The 23,228-nt window shown below is 65.2% G+C and overlaps 1 protein-coding gene across 1 annotated transcript in view; it reads left to right on the top strand.

Annotated features, from left to right (window-relative positions):
* The first annotated feature begins 379 nt into the window (after positions 1–379).
* The window catches only part of RXRA (retinoid X receptor alpha), a 105,686-nt gene continuing 82,837 nt past the window's right edge, over positions 380–23,228 (top strand). The window contains exon 1 of the mRNA XM_058524439.1: positions 380–482. Coding sequence (XP_058380422.1) covers positions 455–482 — 28 coding nt within the window. The 5' untranslated portion in view covers positions 380–454. The remainder of the gene's footprint in view (positions 483–23,228) is intronic.

The following is a 23,228-nucleotide window of genomic DNA, read 5'->3' on the forward strand; positions in this document are numbered from 1 at the left end:
GCGGAGGCAAACTTGCAAGTTTGCACGGCGCTCGCCCGCTCGCAACTCGGGCCCGGGCGCGCGGGCGCGGGCGGGGCGGGGCGGGGCGGGGGGCGACGGGGGGCGCGCTCCGGGCGGGGGCGGGGCGGGGCGGGCGCGCGGGCCGGGCGGGGCGGCGGCGCTGCGCCGAGTCCGCGCCCGTCGCGGGCCCCCCGCCGCCCCCCCGCCGGCGCCGCAGCGGTCGGAGCGGGGCGCGGGCGCGCGCGGCGGGGGCGCGGGCGCGGGCGCGCGGCGGCGGCGCGCAGCACAAGTAGTTTACATTGTTGGGCGACTTTTGCAACAACTCGCCGCGCCGCGGCCTCCGCGCGCCGCCGCCGCCGCCGCCGCCGCCGGCTCCCGCCGCCCGGGCCCGGCCGGCCGCGCCGGGGGCCGCCGCGCTCGCCCGTGTCCCGCCGCCGGCCAGGGCGCCGCAGACATGGACACCAAACATTTCCTGCCGCTCGGTGAGTCTCGGGCCGCGCGGCGCGGGGGGCGGCGGCGGCGGCGGCGGGGCGGGGGGCGCGTTCCCGGCGCGCGCGGGGGCGCCGGCCCGCTCGGCCCCGCGTCCCCCGCCGGCCTGCGCGGAGTTGGGGCGCGGGGCCCGGGGCCGGGGGCCGCGCAACTTTTCCCCCGGCCGGCAGGGCGGGGAGGGGGCGAGGGCGGCCCCCGGAGCGGGAGTGGGCAGCGCGGCGGGGCCGGAGGGGCGGCCGGGACCGCGGGGTTCCTGCCCCCCCACCCCGGCGCAGTTTAGTTCGCCCCCGGCCTGGCAGCGCCCGCGCCCCCCGCCCCGCGGCCCCGGCACCCGGCTCCAGCAGCGCGGCGCAGGGACCGGGCCGGGGCGGGCGGAGCAACTTGTGCGCTCCCAGCCTCCGGCCGCCCTGGCATCGGGACGGCCTCTGCGCCGCCGCCCGGGCTGCCGAGCCCAGCAGGCCGCCGGCCTGGAACCCACGGGACCCCTCCTCCCCCGAGCTGTCCAGGCGCCGGTGGGCAGGGTCACCAAGGGGCCAGGTGACTGGGAACATAAAACCCGGGAAGGCCCCGTCCCAGAAATGGGGCCCCTCACTCTGGCACGCCCGGGGTGTTCTCCGGGGCTGGCCCGACACTTGGGGGAAGACACCCCTGACGCACGGAGGATCAGTTTTCCTGTCCCCTGCCCAGTGGCCTCCCTGCCCCAGACTGCCCTCCAACTCCCGGCCAGACGCACCTAGGAGGAGGACGGGGCATGGCCAGGCGCCCCCAGCCGCTGCCCTCCCTAGGGTTTGGGAGCCAGTTCGAGGCAGGGGAGGTGGGTGGGGAGACTTTATAAATGAGCTCCAGGAAGGATATTAATTTGGTGGTGGGGACGGCAGCCAGGCTGTCAGGCTGGGTGAAGGATTTGTGCTGAATGGAAATTAAAACAGCTGATTATGAATGAAACCCTGCGGTCTGTCGCCCCTCCTGCCTGTCTGTGCCCCTGCAGCCTGGGGTACAGTTTGGCCCCCGGTTGAGGGTCAGAACACAATATGGCTGCAGGGACCTTGGAGAGTTTTGGAGGTGGAGGGGAGCCTGCATGGAGCTGGTCCCCCCACCATGTCAGGGCGAGGGTCGCAGCCCCCCAGGGCCCACTCACAGACGGGTGTGCTGCAGGGCGACTGGGGTACAGTTTCAAGTTTGTCAAATGTAAGACTCCCTTCCTGACTTCTGTAGGACGGAGACCTTGGTGGGCGCCGGGCTGGGCGCCCTCCTCGAGGGAGCTCCGGGGCCTCCCACACCCCCAGGGGTGGGCACGCATGTCCATTTTGCAGATAAGAAAACTGGCTGGGGGAGGCTGAGGCTCCAGGCTCCAGAGTGGTGGATTTGGGGCTCAGACCCCCCGGCCGGTGGTGCCGGTGTGTGTGGAGCAAAAAAGAAAGCTGGTTGGTTGGGACTTACCTGCCCGGCTTAGTGTGGGGCTGGCAGGGCCCCTGTGTGGGCTGCCAGCGTCTTCTTTTCCCCCGTTAAAGCTTAGCACAGTCTCATGCTCACACACAGAGCTCGACTCTCCCAGATCCCTTCTGGAACAGGAATGCTCAGCTCTGTCTTTGGCCCCCCCTCCATGTGGCAGAGCCCAGGCTGGGTGCTGGGAGAGGACAGGTCCCTGTCCCTGACATCTTGGGACGGTCCTGGGAGTTGGCACATGTATGGCCCAGGCTGCAGGGTGGCTGAGCCAGAGTCCCCATGAAGAGGAGATCTCATGCCTTCTAGCCACTGCCCCAGGAACCTGGATGGGTGCCCCCCCCCCCCCACCTCCCTGGCACAAGGAGGCTCCAGGACTTCTCTTCACATGAGCAGCAGCTCTCCCTGACCCGGCCGGTGACCTCCCAGGCAGCCCACGCCCGAGGCCTGAGCACAGAGTCCTGGGCTCTGATTACATTTTATTTTTTTCTAAGCTTGTGACCAGCTCTGAAGTCCGGTGGAGTTGAAGGTCCATTTAAGCGGCTACTTGCCTAAGCCCTTTTGTCAACACAGCCTAATCCCTCATGGGGGTGAGTGTCAGAAGGCCCGGCTTGTCCAGGGCCTGGCTGGCGGCCAGGCCAGACCTGGACTTGCTGGGAAGGCGTTGCTGCCCCTTTCAGCTGTGCAGCCACTTTTGAGGCCTCGGGCAGAGAGGGCTTCCTTCTCCCAGCGCCCACCGCCGTGGGGCTTGGTGGGCTGGGCACTCACCCTCCCTTACCCGGGGTCTGCTGTCCAGTGAGCCACCCGGTGAGGGCAGGAACGAGCCCGCAGTACAGCTGTGGGGGCTGAGTACCTCACCCAAGGCAGCCGTTGCTTCCTGCCCCCACGGCCCAGGGCTGGCCAGTGCCCCCGTGCCCGGAGGGGGAGGCTGTACTGGCATCAGCCGGGACGGTGGGGGTGGAAGGCTGAGCCTGCAGAGGAAGTCCAAAGGTCTCAGACCTCACCAGACCCCTCGGCTGCTAGTGGCCCGTTTCCACGGGGAGGGTTGGGGTGGCCAATAGCAGAGCGATAGGCCCACTGGCCACTCTTTGGGGGACCCTCTGTGACCTGAGCGAACCTGGAGCCCTGGTGAGGGGCTTCTGGTAACATCAGAGCCCTCAGGACCCAAAATAGAGCACATTCCGGGGCCTCCCGAAATAACAGGGTCACATGACTCTCAGGAGGCTGGGCCGGGAGTCCAGGCTTGGAGTCTGGCCTGCCGAGGCGGTGGTGTCTCCGTCTGGGCACTGCCGGCTGTTGAGGCGGTTGTTTTGGTAAACTCCAGAGGGGGCTCTTGTTTGTTGACTGGGAAAGTGTCAGGGTGAGAAAAACAGCCCTCAGATGTGGCCTGACCGTGGCCTTGCTGGCCTGTATCCTTGCCTGGGTCTGGCTGCCTGTGCCTGGGCCCAGCGTGCAGCCCTGACCCCCTCTGCCCAGACGTGGGTGGGACGAGCCGGGGCCCCAGGAAGGGCCGTGGAGGGAGGGCTGGGCGGCTCTGAGCTAGGGTTGGGCAGAGTTGAGGGAGCAGCCCTGCTCACACAAGGGCAGCTGCTGGGGGCCTGTTCCCAGCTCTGCCAGCTCTTCCCGCTGCCCCTGCCCTTCAGGGCTGGCGGGGAGCTGCGCCACCTCCAGGAGGCCCTCTGCCTGTCCTCCCTGGGCCCTGCCCTGCCCCCTCTGTGGCTCTGGGCGGGGGTTTCAGTTGGTCGTCTTCCTTTCCTCTCTTGGGAAAGGTGGTCTGGGGCGGTAGTTGTGGCATTACTCTGAGGGCACAGAGTGGGTGCTCGGCGGTGTGGCCCCTCCCTGGGCGGGGCTGGGCGCACATGCTCGGGGCTTTGGCACCAGAAGAGGGGTCTCTTGGTGAGTCGAGGTGGGACAGACTTCAGCTGCACAGACGGTGGCGTGGTGGGTAGGGTGGGGTGAGACGCCTGTCCAGAGCCAGTGGAAGCTGCCTGCGGAGTTGCACTTTCTTGGGTTGCGTGGGCTCTGCCCACAGTTGGCACGTTTCAGAGCCGTGGCCTCGAGTGGCGAGTAAGGCCCGTCCTCTAGGAGGAGAGGGCTCTTGGGCTGGCTCTGCTGCTCTCCGTAGGACACAGAGCAGGGGCCACTGAGGGGGCTCAGGCTGGGGCACTGTCATCAGGCTGAGGCTCTGCAAGCCAAGACCTGCCCCTCCTTGTTTTCTCCGCTGGCTCTAGGTTTGTCCAAGTTTGTTGTTTGTACCCGGCTTCGGTGGCCAGGGCCTTGAGGTGTTCCATTAACTGGTCTCTTTCCATGGGAACTGACCATTGGCAGGGCCAGGGATGGGCAGGGGTCCAGTCTCTCAAGACCGTGTGTGTCTGGACTCAGAGCCTGGGTGGCTGGTGGAGTGGTGTCCATTTGGGGATCACCTTCAAGACCTTTGTTCCGATGCAGGTTAAGCGGGTCAATTTCATGGATGCTATGGAGGAGTGGGGGAGAGGGCTGGTCCCTCCCCTCCCCTCACCTCCCCTGCTTGCAATATTTACATTTTACAAGGTGCAGCTCCATCCTTCACTCTCTCTTCCTCTCCTCCTTCCCCTGCTATTAAGGCCCCTTTGTCACTTGCTCCCCTCTCCTGCTCTCTCTGGAATGACCTGGCCATCACTGGGTTGGGGGGACTCCAGGAGCTGCACCTTCTGGGGGGGGTGTGTCCTGTTGCTGGGCTGGTGGTCAGGCCACTGGGGGTCCGGTCCTCTGTCTTTGCTGCCTGTGTGGGTGGCCTGCCCGTGGGCCTGTCTGAGCCTCAGCTGTCCATCTGTAGAATAGACGCCTGCGCTGGCTCTTCTAGGGCGCTGGGGAAGGCAGCCCATTTTGTCCTAGGGGCGTGTCTACCTGGCGGTCCCTCCTCGAAGGCGAGGCCTGTGGCCAGGTCCTGCCTGTGCCTCCTGCCTGGGTCAGAGCCAGGCCCAGGTCTTGAGTGTTGGACCAAGCAGGACACGAAGCAGGGATGATGGCTGGTGCTATCCTGGTGTGGAGCAGATGTGGGATGAGAGGGCGGGCCTGGCCCCGTCCTCCGAGGTTGAGCGGACACTCATGTGGCCCCTGGTCTGGGCGCCCTCGCCCCTGCTGGGTCTCCCCTGTGCGGACTCTCCCCGAGGCCCCTGGGAGCCGTGTGGGGTGAGGGACTCACTTGCACACCCACCCGAGCCTGGTGCGAGATGTTCTGAGTGGTTGTGCCCCAGCGCCTCACAGACAGGGAAATTGCACCCTAGAGTTACAAAGCGATTGTCTGGCTCAGCAGCTGAATGAGCGTGAAATGGAGCAGAAACAGCTAAGTAAAATTGGCCCAGGCCGATGCAGGGTAGAGTGAGGACGTGCACACGCACGTGCAGGGCCTGGGCGTGTGCACACTCACTCACACTCGCTCTCTCTGGCTACATCGTACTCACCCCTGCAGCCAGGCCCTGCCTGCCGCTCCGCCCGGCGCTGTTTGTTGTGTGTCCCCGTGTCTGTGTGTCCTCCTGTCCCTCCATCCCCGCGTCCCCCAGTGAGTGGAGCTGGTGAGCGAGGCAGCGGCTCAGGGCCTGATTTCTTCGTCTCAGGATCCAGATGGTCTCCGTGGTCCCTACCTGAAGCATTTTTAAAATCCTCCCAACTTGTCTGGGGCCCTGTGCTGCCCCTGAGAGGGTCCTTATGGCTCCATCCATTGGGCACCTGCTGTGTACCTAGGACTTGATTTTCGGGACTTCATTGAGGCTTCACGGAGACGGGCCCACTGAGTGGATGGGGAAGGCAAACCCTCCCGTGGGGCCCGTCACGGCCTTTGCACCAGGGCTGCACCTGTGGGCGGGTCTGTCTGCTTTGTCTCAGTAAGTTGATTTCCCAGTCTGGGGACCCTGGGCACCACCCGGGGTGGTGTCACTGCCCCCCAGGCCTCCTGGTCCTCAGGTAGCATCTTCAGAAGCTGCCTGCCTGCTGGGGCCTGGATCTGTGCCCTGTCCTGGCTCCCTGGGAGCCCCGTTATGGGTCTTGGGCCCCTGGGTGAGTGAGTTTGCTCTGTGGGACGTGGCGGAAGATGAAGCTTCTCTATGTCTGTTCTGTCCCCTTTAACCCTGGAAGGCCCTGTAGGGGGTGGAGACCCCTGGTCTTCATCCAGGGTTGTCCTTGGCGGGGAATGGGCAGGGTAGGGGCTGTCGATGGGCTGGAAAGCCATGGGTGGGTTCAGCAGCCAGGGGCACAGCCTGAGGACCCTCATGGCCTGGCCTGGCACCCACCTCCTCACCCTGCCAGGGCGGAGCTGTCTGGGAGCATATTCCTGAGGGACCTGGGGGCGGACTGGGCAAGGATGGCCACATTGGGTCCCCAGGGCAGGGCGGGGCCTTGGTGATCTCTGTGCTCTCCACCCCCAACACAAGCATGCACATACCTGTGAATGGAAGCCCACATGAACACACATGCACACAGAGGGACACACACACGCACGTACACACATGCACACAATCACACGTGCACACGCCCAGCCTCCCCAGCTGATCCTGGAAGAGTCTTGAGCTCTCTCTCAGAAGGACTCAGGCCCGCTGGCTGGGTTCAGTCCACACGGCACCTGGGGCGCAGCTGTCGGGTGCCGTCCTGGTCCTGTCGCCCCACGGAGGTGGGTGTGAGGAGTGGAGGGGTGGCAGGGGCCTCCCGTTGGGGCCGGTTCTGGTGTGGGCTCTGAAGGAGAGGCAGGGTTGCAACAGGTGGTGGGGGAGGGGCACTCCGAGTGGCAGGGACAGCCAGACAAAGGCCCAGAGGCCTGGCCTGGAGGCCCTGTGGCAGGAGCTGGGAGAGGTGGTAATGTGGGAGAGGAGGTTGGAGGGAGCCAGAGCCCCAGTGAGGGTCTGGGGTGCTGGCTCAGGTGTGTGTGCGTCCAGGGGCCATGGGGGCTGGGGGCGTGTGTGGTGATACTCATGGTTGCAATTTGTCCTCCAGCTCTGTGAAGAGCGGGGCTGGAAAGAGGAGGGGTCCCAGGTGGGCTTGGAGCCTGACACGGCAGGTGCCCGTGTGAGTGGGCCGTTCCCCCGCCCTGGCCGGGCCATGCAGCACAGCAGCGGGAGCTGGAGGCTGGGACTCTGAGTGGCCTCGTGGGGGTCAGACAGGCCCACTGGTCTGGGCTGGGCATCTCCACCTTCCCTGAGTGTGGGGTGGGAGAGGACACCCTCCGCCCCCCCCCAGCCTGGCTCTCCTCCTGTCGCCTTCTCCCTTCTGGGCCCCCAGCCTGTCCTTGGAGAGATGCTCTCCACCCCATGCGCCCCCCCCCAGGCACCCCCTAACATTAACTGAGATGCCCCAGGGCCTGGGGTGTTAGTGGCTTCAGTGAGGGGGGCCTGGTGTCTCTGGGAACAGTGATGGAACATCTGGCAGTCAAGAGGGCCCAAGCCCAGGCCTGGGAAGGGCGTGCCAGGCCCAGAGCACCGGAAGAAGTAGGGGGACAGGCTCTCCGTGGGGGGCAGGGCAGCGGGGCCTCCTGGGGTCAGGGCAGGGACCTGAGGGCCATGGTGGGGCCTGGCCTTGGGGCTGTGGCATGGGACACTGGGGGCCCTCGTGGGGCTGGAGCCCCTGAGGGCCTCGGTGTGAGGCGTGACCTCGGGGTCCTCTCTCCTGAGATTGGCCCTTGGCTCCGAGTTCCTGAGACAGGTGGCCTGGAGCTCTGTCAGTTGGGGCTGGGGGTGCACAGGGGAGCCCTCGGTCTGGCCCTGGCCTCCCTGCGCCTCTGTGGGCCTGTCTGAGCAACAGTGGTATCCAGCTGTGCCTCAGTTTCCCTGGCTGTGTCTGGGGCACGGGCTGTTGGTGATGGGTCTCAGCAGAGGCTGCTGCTGGCTGTCCTGAGTCTGGAGCCTCCAGCACTGAGGAGAGGGGAGGGGAGCAGAGGGGAGGGGAGAGGAGAGTGAGTTGGGCCCGGGCCAGGCCGTGTGTAAATCCTCCAGCGGCCATGGATAAACCCCGCGGAGTTCAAAGCTAGCCCTGGGTGTGGCCGCTGGGCCGTAATGAGGTTACTGATTCAACAGGCTTCCTGGTGCTGCTGCCCAGAACCGAGGGAGGCTGGGAAGCCCCCGGGAGGGATCTAAGTATCCTATAATTGACCAATTTAGCTTAAGTGTCGGCCCTGGCCCCGGGCAGAGGTCAGGCGGTGACAGCCCAGGTGGCCGGAGTTGCTTTGCTCACGATGGACGGCTGCCTTGGCCACAGCCCTCTGGAGCAGGCGCCCCTCGGGCCTGGCTGGCCTGTGCCTCTGCCTGGAACTCCTTGTCCCCTCTCCCGTCTGTCTCCGCCTGTCTGCAGGGTCAGCTCTAAAGCCAAGTCCTCTGGAAGTCCGCTTCCTTCCCCAGCCGGAGCCAGCCTGGCCGTCCTTGGTCGTTTGTGTGTGGTGTGGAGTGGAGGGCGGTGCGCACAGTTTTGGACTTGGTGCCGGGCTGCCTGGTTTCACGCCCGCTGTCAGATCCTCTGGCCCTTTGCCTTCCTGCATCCTCGTGTGTACCGTGGGGTAACCCCACTGCCTCGTGGGGACACGTGAGGATTAGCTGATGCGGTGCACGGGCTGGACTTCGAGGCTGTCCTGGTAGAGCAGGTGCTTGGCCAGTGCGGCTCGCGACGTGCCAGCCACCCACTCCGCCGTCTCTTGTTTCCGGGGCTTCCCGAGGGCAGCATTGGTCGGGAGCGTGCGCAGTCCTGCAGCATCCACTGCAGGTGTCCAAGAGATGCTCGCTTGATGAAGGAGTAGGATGGAGAAGGCCCCACGGCTGGCCGTCAGTGGCAGCTCCATACCCATGCCGTGGAGGATGCGCCCAGTGCCCCGGCAAGGGGCTGGCAGGCCAGTCCAGTCCCCATTGTCCATAGACCCAGGCCTCGTGTCCAGAGCACCTGCCTTACTGGCCGTTAGCCCGTCAGAGGCACGGCTGGGCATTGGGCAGCACTGGTCAGTGGTGGTTGAGGTGGTGGCCCTGTGCTGAGCTGTCCTCGTGCTCAGCTCTCCACGTGGACAGGCCTGCGAGGTGGGGTCTGTCTCGTCCATGTTTTCAGGATGTGGGCTTCAGGCTCGGGAGGTCGAATGATGTGCCCGAGGTGCCCTGGCTGGTGAGGGCCCAGAAGGCCAGCTTGGGAGTCCGAGCCGAGGTGGGGGTCCTTCCTTGAGACAGTCCTTTCTTCCACTCACCCCCTGTGATCCGGCTTCATCCAGAGTGGCCTGGGGTGCCCTCAGCAGAGCTGTCGCTGCTCCCTCTGGGAGAGGTTTGTGCGGTGGAGCTCCGGGGGGTCCCCTCAGCCCCCGGTCCTGCCCTGCTTGGGCAGGGGGCTGGTTACCCACTCCTGCCTCCACAGGGCAAGGCAGCAACTCCCAGGCAGGGGTGCAGCCCAGGGCTGGGCGGGCGGCCCAGGTCTGCTCTCTGATCTGCTTGCTGTGTGCCTGGGCAGGTCCCTTCTCCTCTCCTGGCCTCAGTTTCCCTGGGGCCCTCTGGCTGCCAAGGGCCTCTGCCCTTCCTTCCTTGCCCCTTGGCATTGTTCCCATGAGCTGGTGGCCGTGTGATCAAGGTGGCACAGCTGGGGACCAGGTCCTTAGGAATGGGCTGTGTGCCCTCCTGAGGTTGAGGGGGGCAGGTCCCTGGGGGCCAGGAAGCCATGGGCTCTGAGTTGGCTGGGAGTGTGTATGGTCACTCCAGCGGGCTCTGGCTCTGGTTTGAACTGGGAGTGTTGTGGTGGACACTTTGGGGGTGAGCAGTGTGTCATGGGGAAATAGTGGACCTCACAAATGGGGGCTGGGCACAGCAGGGGGCACTGGGGGCCTGTGGACCACCACCCAAGGCCAGGCTGGCTGCTTCTCTCCTTGGGCTCTGACCTCCCCTGCCTGGAGGGGAGGCTCCATGGCTCCCCACTGGCCTCAGTGTAGAGGCCAGGCCTCTGCTTAGTGTCATGTGGCCCTGTAGCTTCCCCTGCCACATTGAGCACCACTCACTCTTCTCCCTGGCTTTCTCGTGTTTAAAACTTGTGGTGAGAGAGGCTACCTTGTGTGATGAGTGAGTGCCAGCTCTGAGTTAGGGGCTTTGTGGCCCTGGGCTGGGAAATTCGCCTGTCTGGGCTTCAGTTGTGTCACCTGTAAGCTGCCTGGGGAAGTCAGGGAGGCTTCACAGAGGAGGTGATGTTGTAGTTGGGTTTTAAGGGATGAATAGGAGTTTGTTGGGCAGGATGTGGGAAGGGAATCAAGGCAGAGAGAATGGCCCCAGCCAAGGGTATGGAGAGGGAATGCCCATGTGGGCGTGGGTAGGGGTCCTCCCTGGAGGATTTCAGAAGGGTCTGACTGCATGGTCAGGCTCCTCTGGCTTGCCCCTTGCTGGCTGGGTTACAGGTCTGTGCTGGTGAACCATGTGAGCATGGGGGGTGTGGTCACCTGGTCTGGGAATAATTAACCCTGTGAGGAGGTGAGGCTTGGAGTGGGCCTGCCTGCTGCTCAGCCCCTCTGAGCCGGTCCCCTCCTGGCCTGATGTCCCCTCTTCTTCCCGGGCCTTGGAATGTCCTGGTCTGAAGCATGACCCACGCCGGCCCCCCACGTGTTGTTCCACCAGCTCAGAGCTCTGGCTCCTGGGGTGAGTGGCCATTGTTGGGTCCCTCTCTGGGTGAAGCCGCTGGAGGTCTCTTCCCCACCTGCCCGTCTGTCCCCACATCCCTTGATCCGTCCCCGGGACCCCTGCCCCTCTCTCCGTGGGCAGCTCTAGGCGTCATTTGCCCAGGAGCCTCCCGTGAGGTCACTGGGTTGTCTGGTGGCTCCTCACCCTCTCCTCTCCTTGTCTCAATTGAGGAAAACAGCTCTGATTGGGGCCAGAGTCCACGGGAGGTGGCGGAGCCGCCCCGCCTCACCCCTGCTCCTGGACTTTCTGCCCGGGATCAAGGTTGGGAGGAGGGTTGGGAGGTGGGGGCCTTAGGTGTTGGGTGCCCGGCCACTCTGGGCTCAGACCGTGGAGAGGCGGGCCATGGCCTGGGGCGGGGCTGTGCTGGCCACCGCCTCCCTGGGCCCAGCTGGAGGGGCGAGGACAGCGGGAGGGGAGCCAGGGCTTTCCCTCCTCCCTCTTCTGTCTCCCTGGGCACAGCTTGGCGCCAGCCCTCTGGGCCCTTGGGGCCACCTTCCCCCGAGGCTGGGACCCCAGGGAGCCTCACCCCCAAGAGGCCGACCCCTCCAGCGCTGGGCCAAGGGGTGGCACGCTCAGGCCCCTGCCTGTTCCGTTCTGGCTCTGCCACGTGGGCTTTGTGACGTGGAGCACGTTACTTCCTCTCTCTTTATGTCCGTTTCCTCGTTTGTAAAATGGAAGGAAGGACGTTGGACCGAATTGGAGGTGGGAAGTACAGGGCCGGCGGGCGCTGCTCCCAGCCGGGTCCCTGGGCAGCCGTCACTCGTCAGGTGCGGCTTTCGTTCCCATGGGGCCCTGTGACCTCAGAGCACCCCGCTCGTCGATGGCATTGGCTCATGGGTCTTGTTTGCTGCTGAGCCCATAGCGCCAGGTGCTGCTCCAGCCTCGCAAAGTGTTTGTTGAATGAATTAGTGCTCTCTGCAGACCTCTCCCCCGTCCCCTCCGTTTTAGAAATGTTGTGGGGGTGAGCCCACCCCTCGTGAAGATGACTTCTAAAGTCGTTATCGTTATTTGAATCACCCTCCTTCTGGGGGTCTGTTCAGACTGCCAAAGGCGGGAAGTCCTGCTGGGTGTCTGGCCTAGTGCTGACTCCTGGGAGTGGAGCAGGAGGAGTCCGGGACTGTGGGCCAGCACCCTGCCCTCGAGGATTCCCGGGGCTGGCGCTCGCAGCTGGGGGCCCCGGGAGCTGGGGAGGGAGCCTGGGGCCGAGGCTGCCATGGTGTGTGTTCCTGCGCACGGGGTGAGCCCCCCACCCCGGCTCTGCTTGATGTGGGTGCAGCTGCTGGAGAGAACCAGGGTTTCCCTCAGACTCAGTGCCCAGACGCAGAGGGGAGGGACCCTCAGCCCCAGATGACTGCCTGTGTCAGGGCCCAGCAGGGTGGCCCCCAGAGGAGGGGGGGTGGGGCTCGTCTCTACCCTGGGGTGTGGATGGGCGCTGGGACTTTCAGCGGCTCTGGCCAGGCTCCTGTGGTTCGTTCCCACTGTGCCCTCTGCCCCCAGCCCGGGGTCTCTGCTCTTTGATGAGCTGTTGAAAGAGTGTGTTTGGCAGCCGTCGAGAGAGGCTATTTCCCCGTGCTGCAGCTGGGGGACACGGAGGGGATGTGGCATGTCCGAGGTCACCGGGCTGGAGACTGGGGCCCCCATTGCATGCTCCTCACCTGGCACTCGCCTGGCCAGGCCTGGACCCAGGCAGCTGGCGGTCGGAGTGGGCTGCCCCGGCCTGGTTCAGGTCCATCTCAGGTTCCGCGTCTGCAGTCATGAGCCCGGGGCCCGAGGGGACCAGAGCCGCTGCAGGCAGAGTGCACAGCAGGCCTGGGGGTCTAGGGGCCTCTCCGGGCCCCCCACCTCAGGCTGGGAAAGGGCAGGTGGGTGTGTGGACATGGCCCCCTGGCCTGGGACAGGCCACCACCGGGCATTTGCTCCCTGCCCACTTTTTTCTGGCTCCTGTGGCTGGCGTGGGACAGGGTTTATAAAGAGGAAATGCTGTGGTATTCAGAGGCCCTCCTCGGGTCAGGGCGCCATCTGAATCCTCCTGGCCGCAGGACCGCAGGCAGCGCTGGGTCCAGGTTGACCGGCCCCTAGCCCAGGTGGTGCCCTGGTCCCTCTGACCCAGGCTGGTCCTGGGGTCACCGGGCGAGGTCCTGTCTCACGGTGTTGTCGCCAGCTGCGGTTCTGGGGGGAGGCGTGTGCCCTGTGTGTGTGCCTGGCCGCGGCGGGCGGTCTGGTGTGGTGGCCTCCCTGCCCGCAGCCCAGGGCCGAGACTTATCTGCTTGTGGACGCTTCTTGTCTCCTGCGTCGGGCAGTGGGGATGCTCTCTAGCCAGCTGATGGAGGGGGGAGGGACGGTTCCTGGAGCCCACGCTGCACTGGACGTGGCTGATAAGCTGTGCAGCTCATTGTCGGAGGGGGCCGCCCGGGCCCCCCGATCCCCCTGCCGTTACTCCGGCCCTGCGCTCTGCCCAGCCCCGTGGGTGAGGGGCGGGGGCAGGCAGATCATGGCCTCGGGGGAGGGAGCAGGCCTGGTGGGGACCTGGGGGTCTCAGGGGACCCCAGAGGGAGGAGGTCCCTCCGGGGCTTTGGAGATGGCCTACCCCGGCCCCCCCCCGCCCCGACCCTCTGCCCCGCCCCCCTCTGCCCCCGTGTCTGAGAGCAACGAGGTGCCTGTCATCACCACTGTTATCCTCCTGGCTGTCTGGACTCTGCGCTTGGTGCTTGGGGGCCCATGCCTGCCAGGACGTGGGGCTCCGAGCCGGGATCTGGGGCACCAGCCCACGTGGCTGCACAGGGTGGGCTGCTGGCACCCCTGACCTCGGGCCTGGGCTCCATGACCTGGAGGCCAGGGGCCCACAGTCTGCGCTCTGGCCCTCTGCTCACGCCCACGGGCACCCCCTGCTCATGCTGTCGGGCCAGCTCAGAGGGTCTGGGACCTGAGAGCACTGGGAAGAAAGGCCAGGACCTGGCAGTGGGCGTGTTGCCCGCTGCTCCCCGCCCTGTACCGCCCCCTCCCTCAGGGCCCCGTCCTCCCCACACCCCCCTGGGGACTCGGAGCCAGAACCACGTGGGGCAGGGGGACGGGGCAGGGTCGCTCCTGTGACTGGGGTCCGGAGCCAGAGTGAACCTGCGTGAGCGCGCGTGTGTGTGTGTGTGTGTGTGTGTGTGTGTGTGTGTGTGTTTGGTGGGTGCCCCCCGCCAGCACAGGCGAGTCCAGATTGGAGATGGGCCCACTGCCCCAGCCAGCTGGCTCCCTCCTTCAGCTGGGTCCTTGAGGGGTGTGAATCCAGGCTGAGGGGACAGCACAGGCAGGTCCAGGGGCTGGCACAGCCCGTTGTGTCTGTGCGGGGAGGCCCAGGCAGGTCAGAGGCAGGCCGTGCTGAGAAGGGCAGTGGGGGCCGGCAGGGCAGGTGGGCTGTATGGGAGTGGAGAGGGCTGAGAGCAGATGTATGTTCTAGAAAGACCTTGGGCTGTCGTGGGGAGGGTGGTTTGGGGCTAGCTGGTGCTGGGTCAGACCAATGGTGTCACCCCCAGGCCTCCCTGGCCAGTCCCCCAGAGCGCACCCCAGTTCCTGGGGAGTGGCGAGGGGCTGATGGACATCAGACCCAGTGGTGGGGCTGAAGGGGCTCCTGGGAGTGATGAGGAACATCTGGAGTAGTACCTGGTCCGTCAGTGGGGCTTGTACGTGGCATGCATCCCACTGTCCCAGGCCCGGCCATGGCAGCCATCACCAGTCGTCTTGAGCACTCCTTCCCTTTGAGTGGGTGCCTGAGGCAGACTCAACCAATGGATGAGCGAGTGTTGATCCGGCCTGTTGATCTTTCCCACATGAAGCCCCGAGTGGAGAATCCTGACACCGCCAAGGATGGGGAGGCGATGGGATACACGACCCTCCCTTGCCCTCTGGCTGGGGTGTCTCAGCTCTAGGACCCGATCCTTCTGTACCTTACCTGGAGAGAATGAGCCAAACTTGAAGCCAGGGTCAGTCATGCACACTTTAGTGCGAATGAACCTAGTGCCAACCCTGGGAAGGCTCAACAGGAAAGCATAGGAAGGAAGGCTTCCTCTAATTGTTAGATGAGGAAATTGAGGTCTGAGAGCCGCACGGCGAGCGGGGGTGAGCCGAGAGCTGGCTCGTCTCTCACTCCAGTCTGGTGTTCTTACTCCTGGCTGCCCTCCTTGGGGTAGAGCGAGCGTGCGGTTGGGGAGGGTCCCAGAGGGGAACCTGGCAGAGGGAGGTGTGTGGCTGCCTTGAGTGTGCGGGCCACCCCTGGAGGTGGGTCTGCATCTCATCACTGATGGGGAGCAGGGCTCAGCTCCTTGCCTGGGGTCCCGCGGCTGGTTAGTGGCGGGGCTAGGATTTGAACCGGGTTCTCCAGATTCCTCAGGGCACGTGGTGGAAGTCCTGGTGGCACCTGGAGGTCAGAGGTGGGGGGGACATTCCTCACCTGGGAGGGGCCAGAGCTGAGCCCGCCCCCCCCCCGCCCCCGCCCCGGCGGGGAGATGCCTTGTTTCCTACACAAACACCAGGCTGGTTGTAGCAACTTTATTTTTATTTCCTATTTTTACTTCCCTGTTGGCTCTTTTTAGCAACTCCTGTTAGATAGGTCCTGCCCTCCCAGACTCCACCCGTGTTCCTGGCCCAGGCCCGGGGCCTTGAAGAAGGCAAGTGTGTGTGTCACCCCAGGGGGGCTCAGTGGCTTGGCTTGCACATACCTGGTGACAGGGAGCTCACCCCATCCCCAGATAGTTCTGCAGGGTGGCCCCTCTCATCCTCTGGGGCCAGCGTGGGGAGTGGGTGGTGGCAGTGGGTGTGCCTTGGAGCGTGACTCAGTTTCCTCACGCCCCTCCCCTGGTTCTTGGCAGGAGGTTGCAGTTTGGGGTAGCCACGACAGGAGAAAGGGTGACCGCTGTGGGTGTTTGTACTGGGTGGGGTGGGCCGTGGGCGGTCGGGTAAATAAACACGAGGTGTTCTTGCCTCGGATCTCGCTGGACGGGGTGTGTTGAGGGCAGGGCCGGGCTCAGCCTTGTTCAGACTGTGTCCACCTCAGGCCCTGGCCCGACCCACGGAGGGACCAGCTGTGCTGTGCAGTCAGCGAAGCCTAGCCCTGGGGCGGGGGTCGTTGGAGCATCTGGCCAGCTGGGGTCTTTCCGTGATGAGTGCTGCTGGCTGGGGGGACATGGAGACCCCAGGATGGTGGCATGTCTCCCCAGGGGCTCACAGCCAGCCTGTGTGAGCACAGCTAGGCCTCGTGCAGGCCTTTGGTGGAGGGGGGTCCTGAACTTCGAGAAAGCAGTTCAGGCCAGAGAAAGTGCTAGGCCTGCTGGCTCCCAGGCCTGATTGGAGTCGGGGGCTCAGGTAGAGGACCGGTGGGCGGCAGTCCACCAAGTGCCCAGGTACTGGCCTGTGCCTAGCCCACTGCAGTCCATTTACAGGTGAGGGCTGGGCTCAGAGAGGCTGAGCAGATCCTCAAGGCCACACAGCTTGTGGGTACAGGGCGGCCAATCCCATGCCCTTTCCCTGCATTTTACAGATAAGGAAACTGAGGCACAGAGAGCTGGGGTGCCACTGCCCGGGTCTGCCAGGTGGCCAGGCCCCAGGGCTTGAGCTCGAGACACCGCGTCGTGTTGCCCGTTCCAGGCCTTTGGTGAGAAGAGGCTGGGTGGAACGGGCAGAGCCGTTACAGCTCAGGGGACAGGGTTTATCCAGGGCCTGCTGTGGGCCTGAGCACGTGGTGGGGCCGTGGGGTCAGAACGGAAGGCCCGTGCGGCCCTGACACCGGGGAGCTCTCTCCCAGAGGGGGACACGGGATACAGACGTTTTCCACCCTGAAAGGTCCATCCCGCCAGTACTCACAGTGCCTGGCACGTGCCGGGCGCCGCACAGTCAGGGCTGGGACGAGCGGGTCTGCATGAGACCCCGTGTGCTGCTGGCACGGGCGGCTCAGGGCTCTGGGTCAGGAAGCATAGCCGCGGTGACTGAGGATGGATGAAGGACACAAGCTCGGTGAGGATGCCGGGCTCAGAGGTGCCCGTGTCGTGCCTGTCTCTCCATCTCTTGGCAGCAATAGCAGATGCCAAGTAGCCAGTTAATCCTGGACTCCGTCCTGCTGAGCCCTACTGGGCCCCGGGAGCCTCTGCCACCCTGGAGGTGCTGGGTGGGCTTGCCAGGCCGACGTGGGCAGCCCCAGCAGAGCCCAGGCTTGCCTGGTGGGCCTGGGGGTTCTGCCCAGGGGATGATGGAGAGTGCTGAGGAGGCACCCGCCCGCCTCCCTGCTGGCCCTCCCTGTGCTGGCTGCTCAGCCGGAGCGCAGCGGGCAGCTGCCGTCCTCCCGGCATGAGTGATATGGGTGGCTCGGTCGTGGAGGTGCCCGGCGGTGTGTGCACGTGTGGCTGCCAGGATTGTTGGTGATCCGTTGATTAGAGGCCAGGAAACCGAATCCTGCGGCCAAGGTGAGTGGGGGGCACCTCCTCCTTGGAGAGGCCCCAGGGCTGATAGGATTTCCACCTGCCCTTCCCTGTCCTTGGGAGCTGGCGTGGGCAGAGGGCACCTGGCTGTTGGGGATGCCTCGTCAGTGCTGGGAAGAGGGGCTCTTCCTTGGAGCCCGGGAAGCCGTGTGTGGGTTGGGTGGCCCTGAAGTGCTGTGGTGGCTGGACTCATGGGCCTGGTTCATGTCCTCACTCAGCCCTTTGCAGCTGTGCGACCTAGGACAGTGTCTCCCTCTCTGAGCCTGGACTTCGTCATCTGTGAATTGGGGTGATGACACTTGTATCTAGAGTGGCCGTGACGGTGAACTTAAGTAGGGCCAGACCTTCAGTCCTTGCCTGGGAGCAGGGAAGAGTGGTAGCTAGGGGCCTTTCTGGACCTCAGTATCCTCATCTGCAGGGTGGGGAGAGCAGTTTCTTGCTCTGGTGCCGGGGGGCCTGTGCCCTGTGCCCTGTGCCCTAGAATGTGGGAAGCACTCAGTGTTGGGCTGGGCACTGTGGGGAGGATGGGAGAGTTCTGCTCCCTTGAGAGGAAGCATTTCCCTGGGAGGGGCGGCTTCAGGGGCAGCTGGTTCCAGACCCTTCCTGGGGCCCAGGAATCTCCCAGGGCCAGGGAGTGAGACCCATTGCCAGGTGCGGCTTTGACATGGACTTGGGGGATTAAGTCCCCTGTCCAATCCCCACCGGCCTGTCACTGCTTAGTGTCCTGGGCAGGGACGTGTGTCCAGGTAGGTGGTTCCTGGTGGGTGGGCCTTGTCATGGAGCCCCGGGCTGTGGGACCAGCCCCCCAACCCCAGCCAGTGCGTCACCCAGCCGCGGAATGGTGTGATTCTGGGTTCGCCTTCTTCCTTCCAGCAAAGAGGATCTTTCGTAACTGTGGGAAAGAGCGTTTCCTCCCTGAAGTCGCGTGGGGGCAGGGGCTTGGTCAGCAGATGTGACGTCCCCGCACCCTCCTGCCCTTCTGCCCTCCGGCCTGCAACGCTCACAGGCCCGTTGCCAGGCCTCCTCCGAGACCTGGCGGTCTCTCTGGTGGGGGGGCACCGGCCAAGCAGAGCCGAGAGGTGCCCTGTGCGTTCCTGACTCTGAGCCTTTGCTCAGGCTGTTCCCTCTGTGTGCCTGCCCCGCCCCCGCTCTTCTGCAGTCCCAGCCGCCTGATACCAGTGCTGCCTCCTCCTTGAAGCTCTCCCCAGGCCTGAGCCGGGCCTCCCTGTCCTCTGCACGGCCCCATCCCCGCCAACCCCCATCTGCTCCATGCCCTGGAGGAGAGGATGAGGCCAAGCATGGACAAGTCCACCCTGCCCTGCCTGGGCCTCAGTTTCCCCAGCCCCGGTGGGTCCCTTCCAGCGCTGACAAGTGAGGATGTTGTGGCTCATGGTCCTGGGGAGGGGGCGCTGGGGCGGGAAGGGGCAGGAGCTGGCTTACTCGGCTCGGGTCTGGCTTGAGGGCAGCGGACTCGGCTTCCTGCCCGAGCTGCTGGAAGGGGCAGCGATTTGGTCGCCCTGTGCTCCTGCCTCAGCAGCCGCGGGCTGGGGGAAACTGGAGGTTTCTTGACAAAAACCCCAACCCTGGGCTGCCACAGGGCCCAGATTTCTCTGGGGAGGGTGGGAGGTGGAGCCCGAGGTTCCTGCCTCTGCGTTCCCAGCAGGAGGTCGGGATGGGGCTGGAGCAGGGGCTTTGGGCTCCTGGTGCCCACGTTCCTGGGCGCCCCCCTTGCTGTCAGCTGCACTCTCCTCTGTGTACCACTCTCTGTGGCTCCCCAGTGCCTGCAGGATGAAGTCCTCACTGCTGCCTGGCCCTACTCTCCCTTTGCCTGCCCCACGTCCCTCCTGCCACCACACTGGACACCCCTTGGTCCTCAGGGGCCAGGCCTGCTTCCTCCTCTGGGTCCTGCCCACACCGTCCATTCACCGGCCCGCTTCCTGCTCTGTCAGGTGTCTGCAGATACCACGCCTCCTCCAGGCAGCTTTCCTGGGTTCGGTCCCCTCCACCCCACGGCCGCAGTGCCTGCTGGCTGTCCCATCACCCTGGTGGTGGTGAGGGGACGGGCTCGGAGCCCTCGTCAGTGTCAGTGCTGGGCCTCATAGCCGGATAGTGGATGTGGAGTTGGGGGGAACAGGGGGACAGTGACAACTGCCCAGGGTGGGCTCTGGGCCGTGTGGCCAGGCGGGCCCAGGCTGAGGTGCCGGCAGAGAGTTGGGGTCCACGGGGTCTGTTACTTGAGCTGCTGGAGTGGGTGGGCCCTCCAGCCCTCTGCCCCAGTCCAGTGTGCGTGGTGGCCCCTCTGCCGGGACCGTGGCTGGCGGACGGTGGTGGAGATGGAAGTGGATGCTCCCCAGGGGCCGCCGTGAGCGCCCCGTAGTGGCGGGGCCATGGGTGAGGGCCTCCGCCTCCTCACCTGTCAGGTGGGGACAGCTGCTTCCCCGGGGCATCTGGAGCTGACGTGCGCACAGCCAGAGGCTGTGCCGGCGCCCTGGGTGCGGTTGCTGGGTGGAGGTTGGCAGTTCGGCTCACATCCGGTGATGGGGTTCCCGTGTCCCCTGGGCTGTCAGCGGTGGGGGCACCTGTAGGCTCATGGCCCTTCAGGCCCCGCCCGGGCCGGCAGGGAGGCCGCCAGCGGGGGAAGGCAGTTGGGTTGAGAAGCTTTAGTCCCGGCCTTGGTGGCCTCCGGCAAGCCGAGACCACAGCCACTGGCTCAGGTCTCACGGGGACATGTTTCTGTTGCTCTGACCCTGCGTTCCTGGCCTGGCCCCTCCTGTGGGCTTTAATTCAGTGTCTGATAGCAGCCTGACTGCCCCCCCCCCACGGTGCCACCAGCTCTGCCACCGTTAGCTCCCTGTTTGGTCCCTTAAGGTATTTGTGAAATATGGAGCTAAGAAGGGCTCTTCCTGGTGGGGGGAGGAGGCGCGGGAGCGATTGAGGCTGAAATTCACGGCGCTGCGTGCTCCCCCCCACTGTTGATGCATAATGCATGACGAGGCAAAGGGAACAGTAATTAGAGTCTCCACTCTCGGCCGGTTCATTCATGACTAAATCTGGGTCAGCTCCTGGCACAGATAAGCGTGGGCGGGCACCGCACAGTGGGACGGTGGCAGTGCTGCTGCACACCCTTTGTATGCTGTGCCCAGATGCCCCCTCCTACGGGAAGCCCTCCTCGATGCCCCCACTTGGGAGGGCTTCTCCCATGCCCACGGCCTGGTTCCTCTTCTACTCTGGTGTTGGGAGTAGGAGCAGAAGCTTTTGGGGGTGGCACGTGGGGTGTGGGTGACAGCCCAGAGCCACGTGCCGTCGGGGACCATGCGAGCCTCCTTGTACGCTCACTCGTTCTGAAACGCTTGTCCCGGTCATGCCGTCCTCTCTTAGATCCCGCCTGCGTTGCCATGGTCCTCGGGGTGAAGTCCCGACCCCGGACCTGGTGCTTGTCCCTGCTCGAGGGGACCAGCTGTTCTGATCTGCTTCCTGTTGCTAGAATGTTCCCAGCCCTTCTGCTCGCGGCCTTTGCACGTGCCGTTCTCTCCCCGGAATGCCCTTCCTGTATTGCCCCTTGGCCGCTACACTGTTGCTTCCCGTCTCGCTTGGGAGTCACCCCACAGACCCCCCTGGCCGCTGTGGCCTCGGCCTCCTAGTTTCCTCCCGAGGGCTCTGCACATCCTGCGAGTGTCCGTCCCTGACTGGGGCGCGCTGCGGGACTGTGGTGCCCCGGGACGGCCGACCTGCCCCGTATCCCGGCGCCCCCGGTCTTTAGCACAGTAGGAGGAGGAATGTGGCGGGGTGCTGGCGTGGGCTCCCCCAGCAGCTGAGCCCCCATTCCGGGGTCTGCTGCCGCCCCCGCCCCCCGCCTCCTCCCGCGTGTAACCCTGTGGAGCTGACGGGGCCCCTGTGGGGCTGGGGGCGGGAAGTGCTGCCTGGGGGGCGGTCGTCCGTGCAGCGTCACTGGGCTCTGGGGAGCGGGAGCTCTCGGGGCCTCGGGTGCTTGGGGGGCCGAGTCCCGACAGTGTCGGGGCGGAGGAGTGACAGCTGGGGCCTGGCCGAGACCCCACCAGCTCCTCAACTTCCCGTTGGATAGAAGGGAAGCTGAGGCCGGAGGGGAGGCCCTGTGCCTGACTCAAGGCCACTGGGGGAGGAGTGGGGAGGCTGCCTCCTGGCTGCACACGCTGGGTCAGACCCGGGCCTCGGGGGGACGGCCCCGTGCTGTGGGGAGGACTCCGGCTGTAGGACTCCGGGGCTGTGAGGAGGACTCCTGTGAGGAGGATGCTGTGGGGATGACCCTGGCTGTGGGGAGGACTCCTGTGTGGAGGATGCTGTGGGGTTGACCCCTGTGTGGAGGGTGCTGTGGGGAGGACTCCTGTGGAGGATGCTGTGGGGAGGACCCTGGGCTGTGGGGAGGAATCCCATGTGGAGGATGCTGTGGGGAGGACCCCGGCTATGAGGAGGACTCCTGTGTGGAGGGTGCTGTGGGGAGGACCCCAGCTGTGGGGAGGACTCCCATGTGGAGGATGCTGTGGGGATGACCCTGGCTGTGGGGAGGACTCCTGTGTGGAGGATGCTGTGGGGATGACCCTGGCTGTGGGGAGGACTCCTGTGTGGAGGATGCTGTGGGGAGGACCACAGCTGTGGGGAGGACTCCTGTGTGGAGGATGCTGTGGGGAGGACTCCTGTGAGGAGGGTGCTGTGGGGAGGACTGCTGTGTGGAGGGTGCTGTGGGGAGGACCCCAGCTGTGGGGAGGACTCCCATGTGGAGGATGCTGTGGGGATGACCCTGGCTGTGGGGAGGACTCCTGTGTGGAGGATGCTGTGGGGAGGACCACAGCTGTGGGGAGGACTCCTGTGTGGAGGATGCTGTGGGGAGGACTCCTGTGAGGAGGGTGCTGTGGGGAGGACTCTTGTGTGGAGGATGCTGTGGGGAGAACCCTGGGCTGTGGGGAGGACTCCCATGAGGATGCTGTGGGGATGACCCCGGCTGTGGGGAGGACTCCTGTGAGGAGGGTGCTGTGGGGAGGACTCCTGTGTGGAGAGTGCTGTGGGGAGGACCCCAGCTGTGGGGAGGACTCCTGTGTGGAGGGTGCTGTGGGGAGGACCCTGGGCTGTGGGGAGGACTCCCATGTGGAGGATGCTGTGGGGATGACCCCGGCTGTGGGGAGGACTCCTGTGAGGAGGGTGCTGTGGGGAGGACTCCTGTGTGGAGAGTGCTGTGGGGAGGACCCCAGCTGTGGGGAGGACTCCTGTGTGGAGAGTGCTGTGGGGATGACCTCGGCTGTGGGGAGGACTCCTGTGTGGAGGGTGCTGTGGGGAGGACCCCAGCTGTGGGGAGGACTCCTGTGTGGAGAGTGCTGTGGGGAGGACTCTGGGCTGTGGGGAGGACTCCTGTGTGGAGGGTGCTGTGGGGAGGACCCCAGCTGGGGGAGGTCTCCTGTGAGGAGGATGCTGTGGGGATGACCTCGGCTGTGGGGAGGACTCCTGTGAGGAGGATGCTGTGGGGAGGACTCCTGTGAGGAGGATGCTGTGGGGAGGACCCCCACAGCTTGTGGTCGCTGTGGAGGTGACAGGCAGGCAGATGTGGGGTGGGAGCCTGGATGTCACCCTTGGATGGACGGCATGGGCGGCTGTGTGCAGAGCCGGGCAGAGAAAGGGTTAAAGATGGAGGGAAGTAATAATGTTTCTAATTTTCCTGTGCGATTTAATAAAAATGTAAATCGCGGGTAGAAGGACAGCCCACCCTGTGTGGTGTGGACCAAGATTAATTGTGAGCTCGCGGTGGTCAGCCTGCCTTTGTCTCCATGCCCCTGAGCGAGCGGAGCCTGGTGCCACCGTCGGCCCAGGAGGCCAGACGCGAGGGGCAGACCCACGCGCTCGCCCGACGGAAGGGGCCAGAGCGCTGGGGGCCCCTTGGGAGTGTCGGCGTCTGCTGAGGAGGAGGTCCCTGGAGGAGCCTTCCGAGCCCGCCTCCGGACCAGTGCAGGGGCTGGGCTCGGATGGCCTGGGGCCCGCGGTGACGATGGTCAAGTCCTGGGTATGTGGGGTGACGTCTGAGGTGAGACTGTGGGATGAGGAGGGTCAGCCAGGCAGAGACGTGGAGGGAGAACGTTCCGGGCTGAGGGAGCAGTACGTGCAAAGGCCCTGAGGAGGCAGGGAGCTCGGCCCCAAGGGTCTGTGCCGAGGCGGGTGTCGGCCCCGA

Source organism: Diceros bicornis, chromosome 28 (assembly GCF_020826845.1).
Source record: "Diceros bicornis minor isolate mBicDic1 chromosome 28, mDicBic1.mat.cur, whole genome shotgun sequence".
Classification (NCBI taxonomy): domain Eukaryota; kingdom Metazoa; phylum Chordata; class Mammalia; order Perissodactyla; family Rhinocerotidae; genus Diceros; species Diceros bicornis.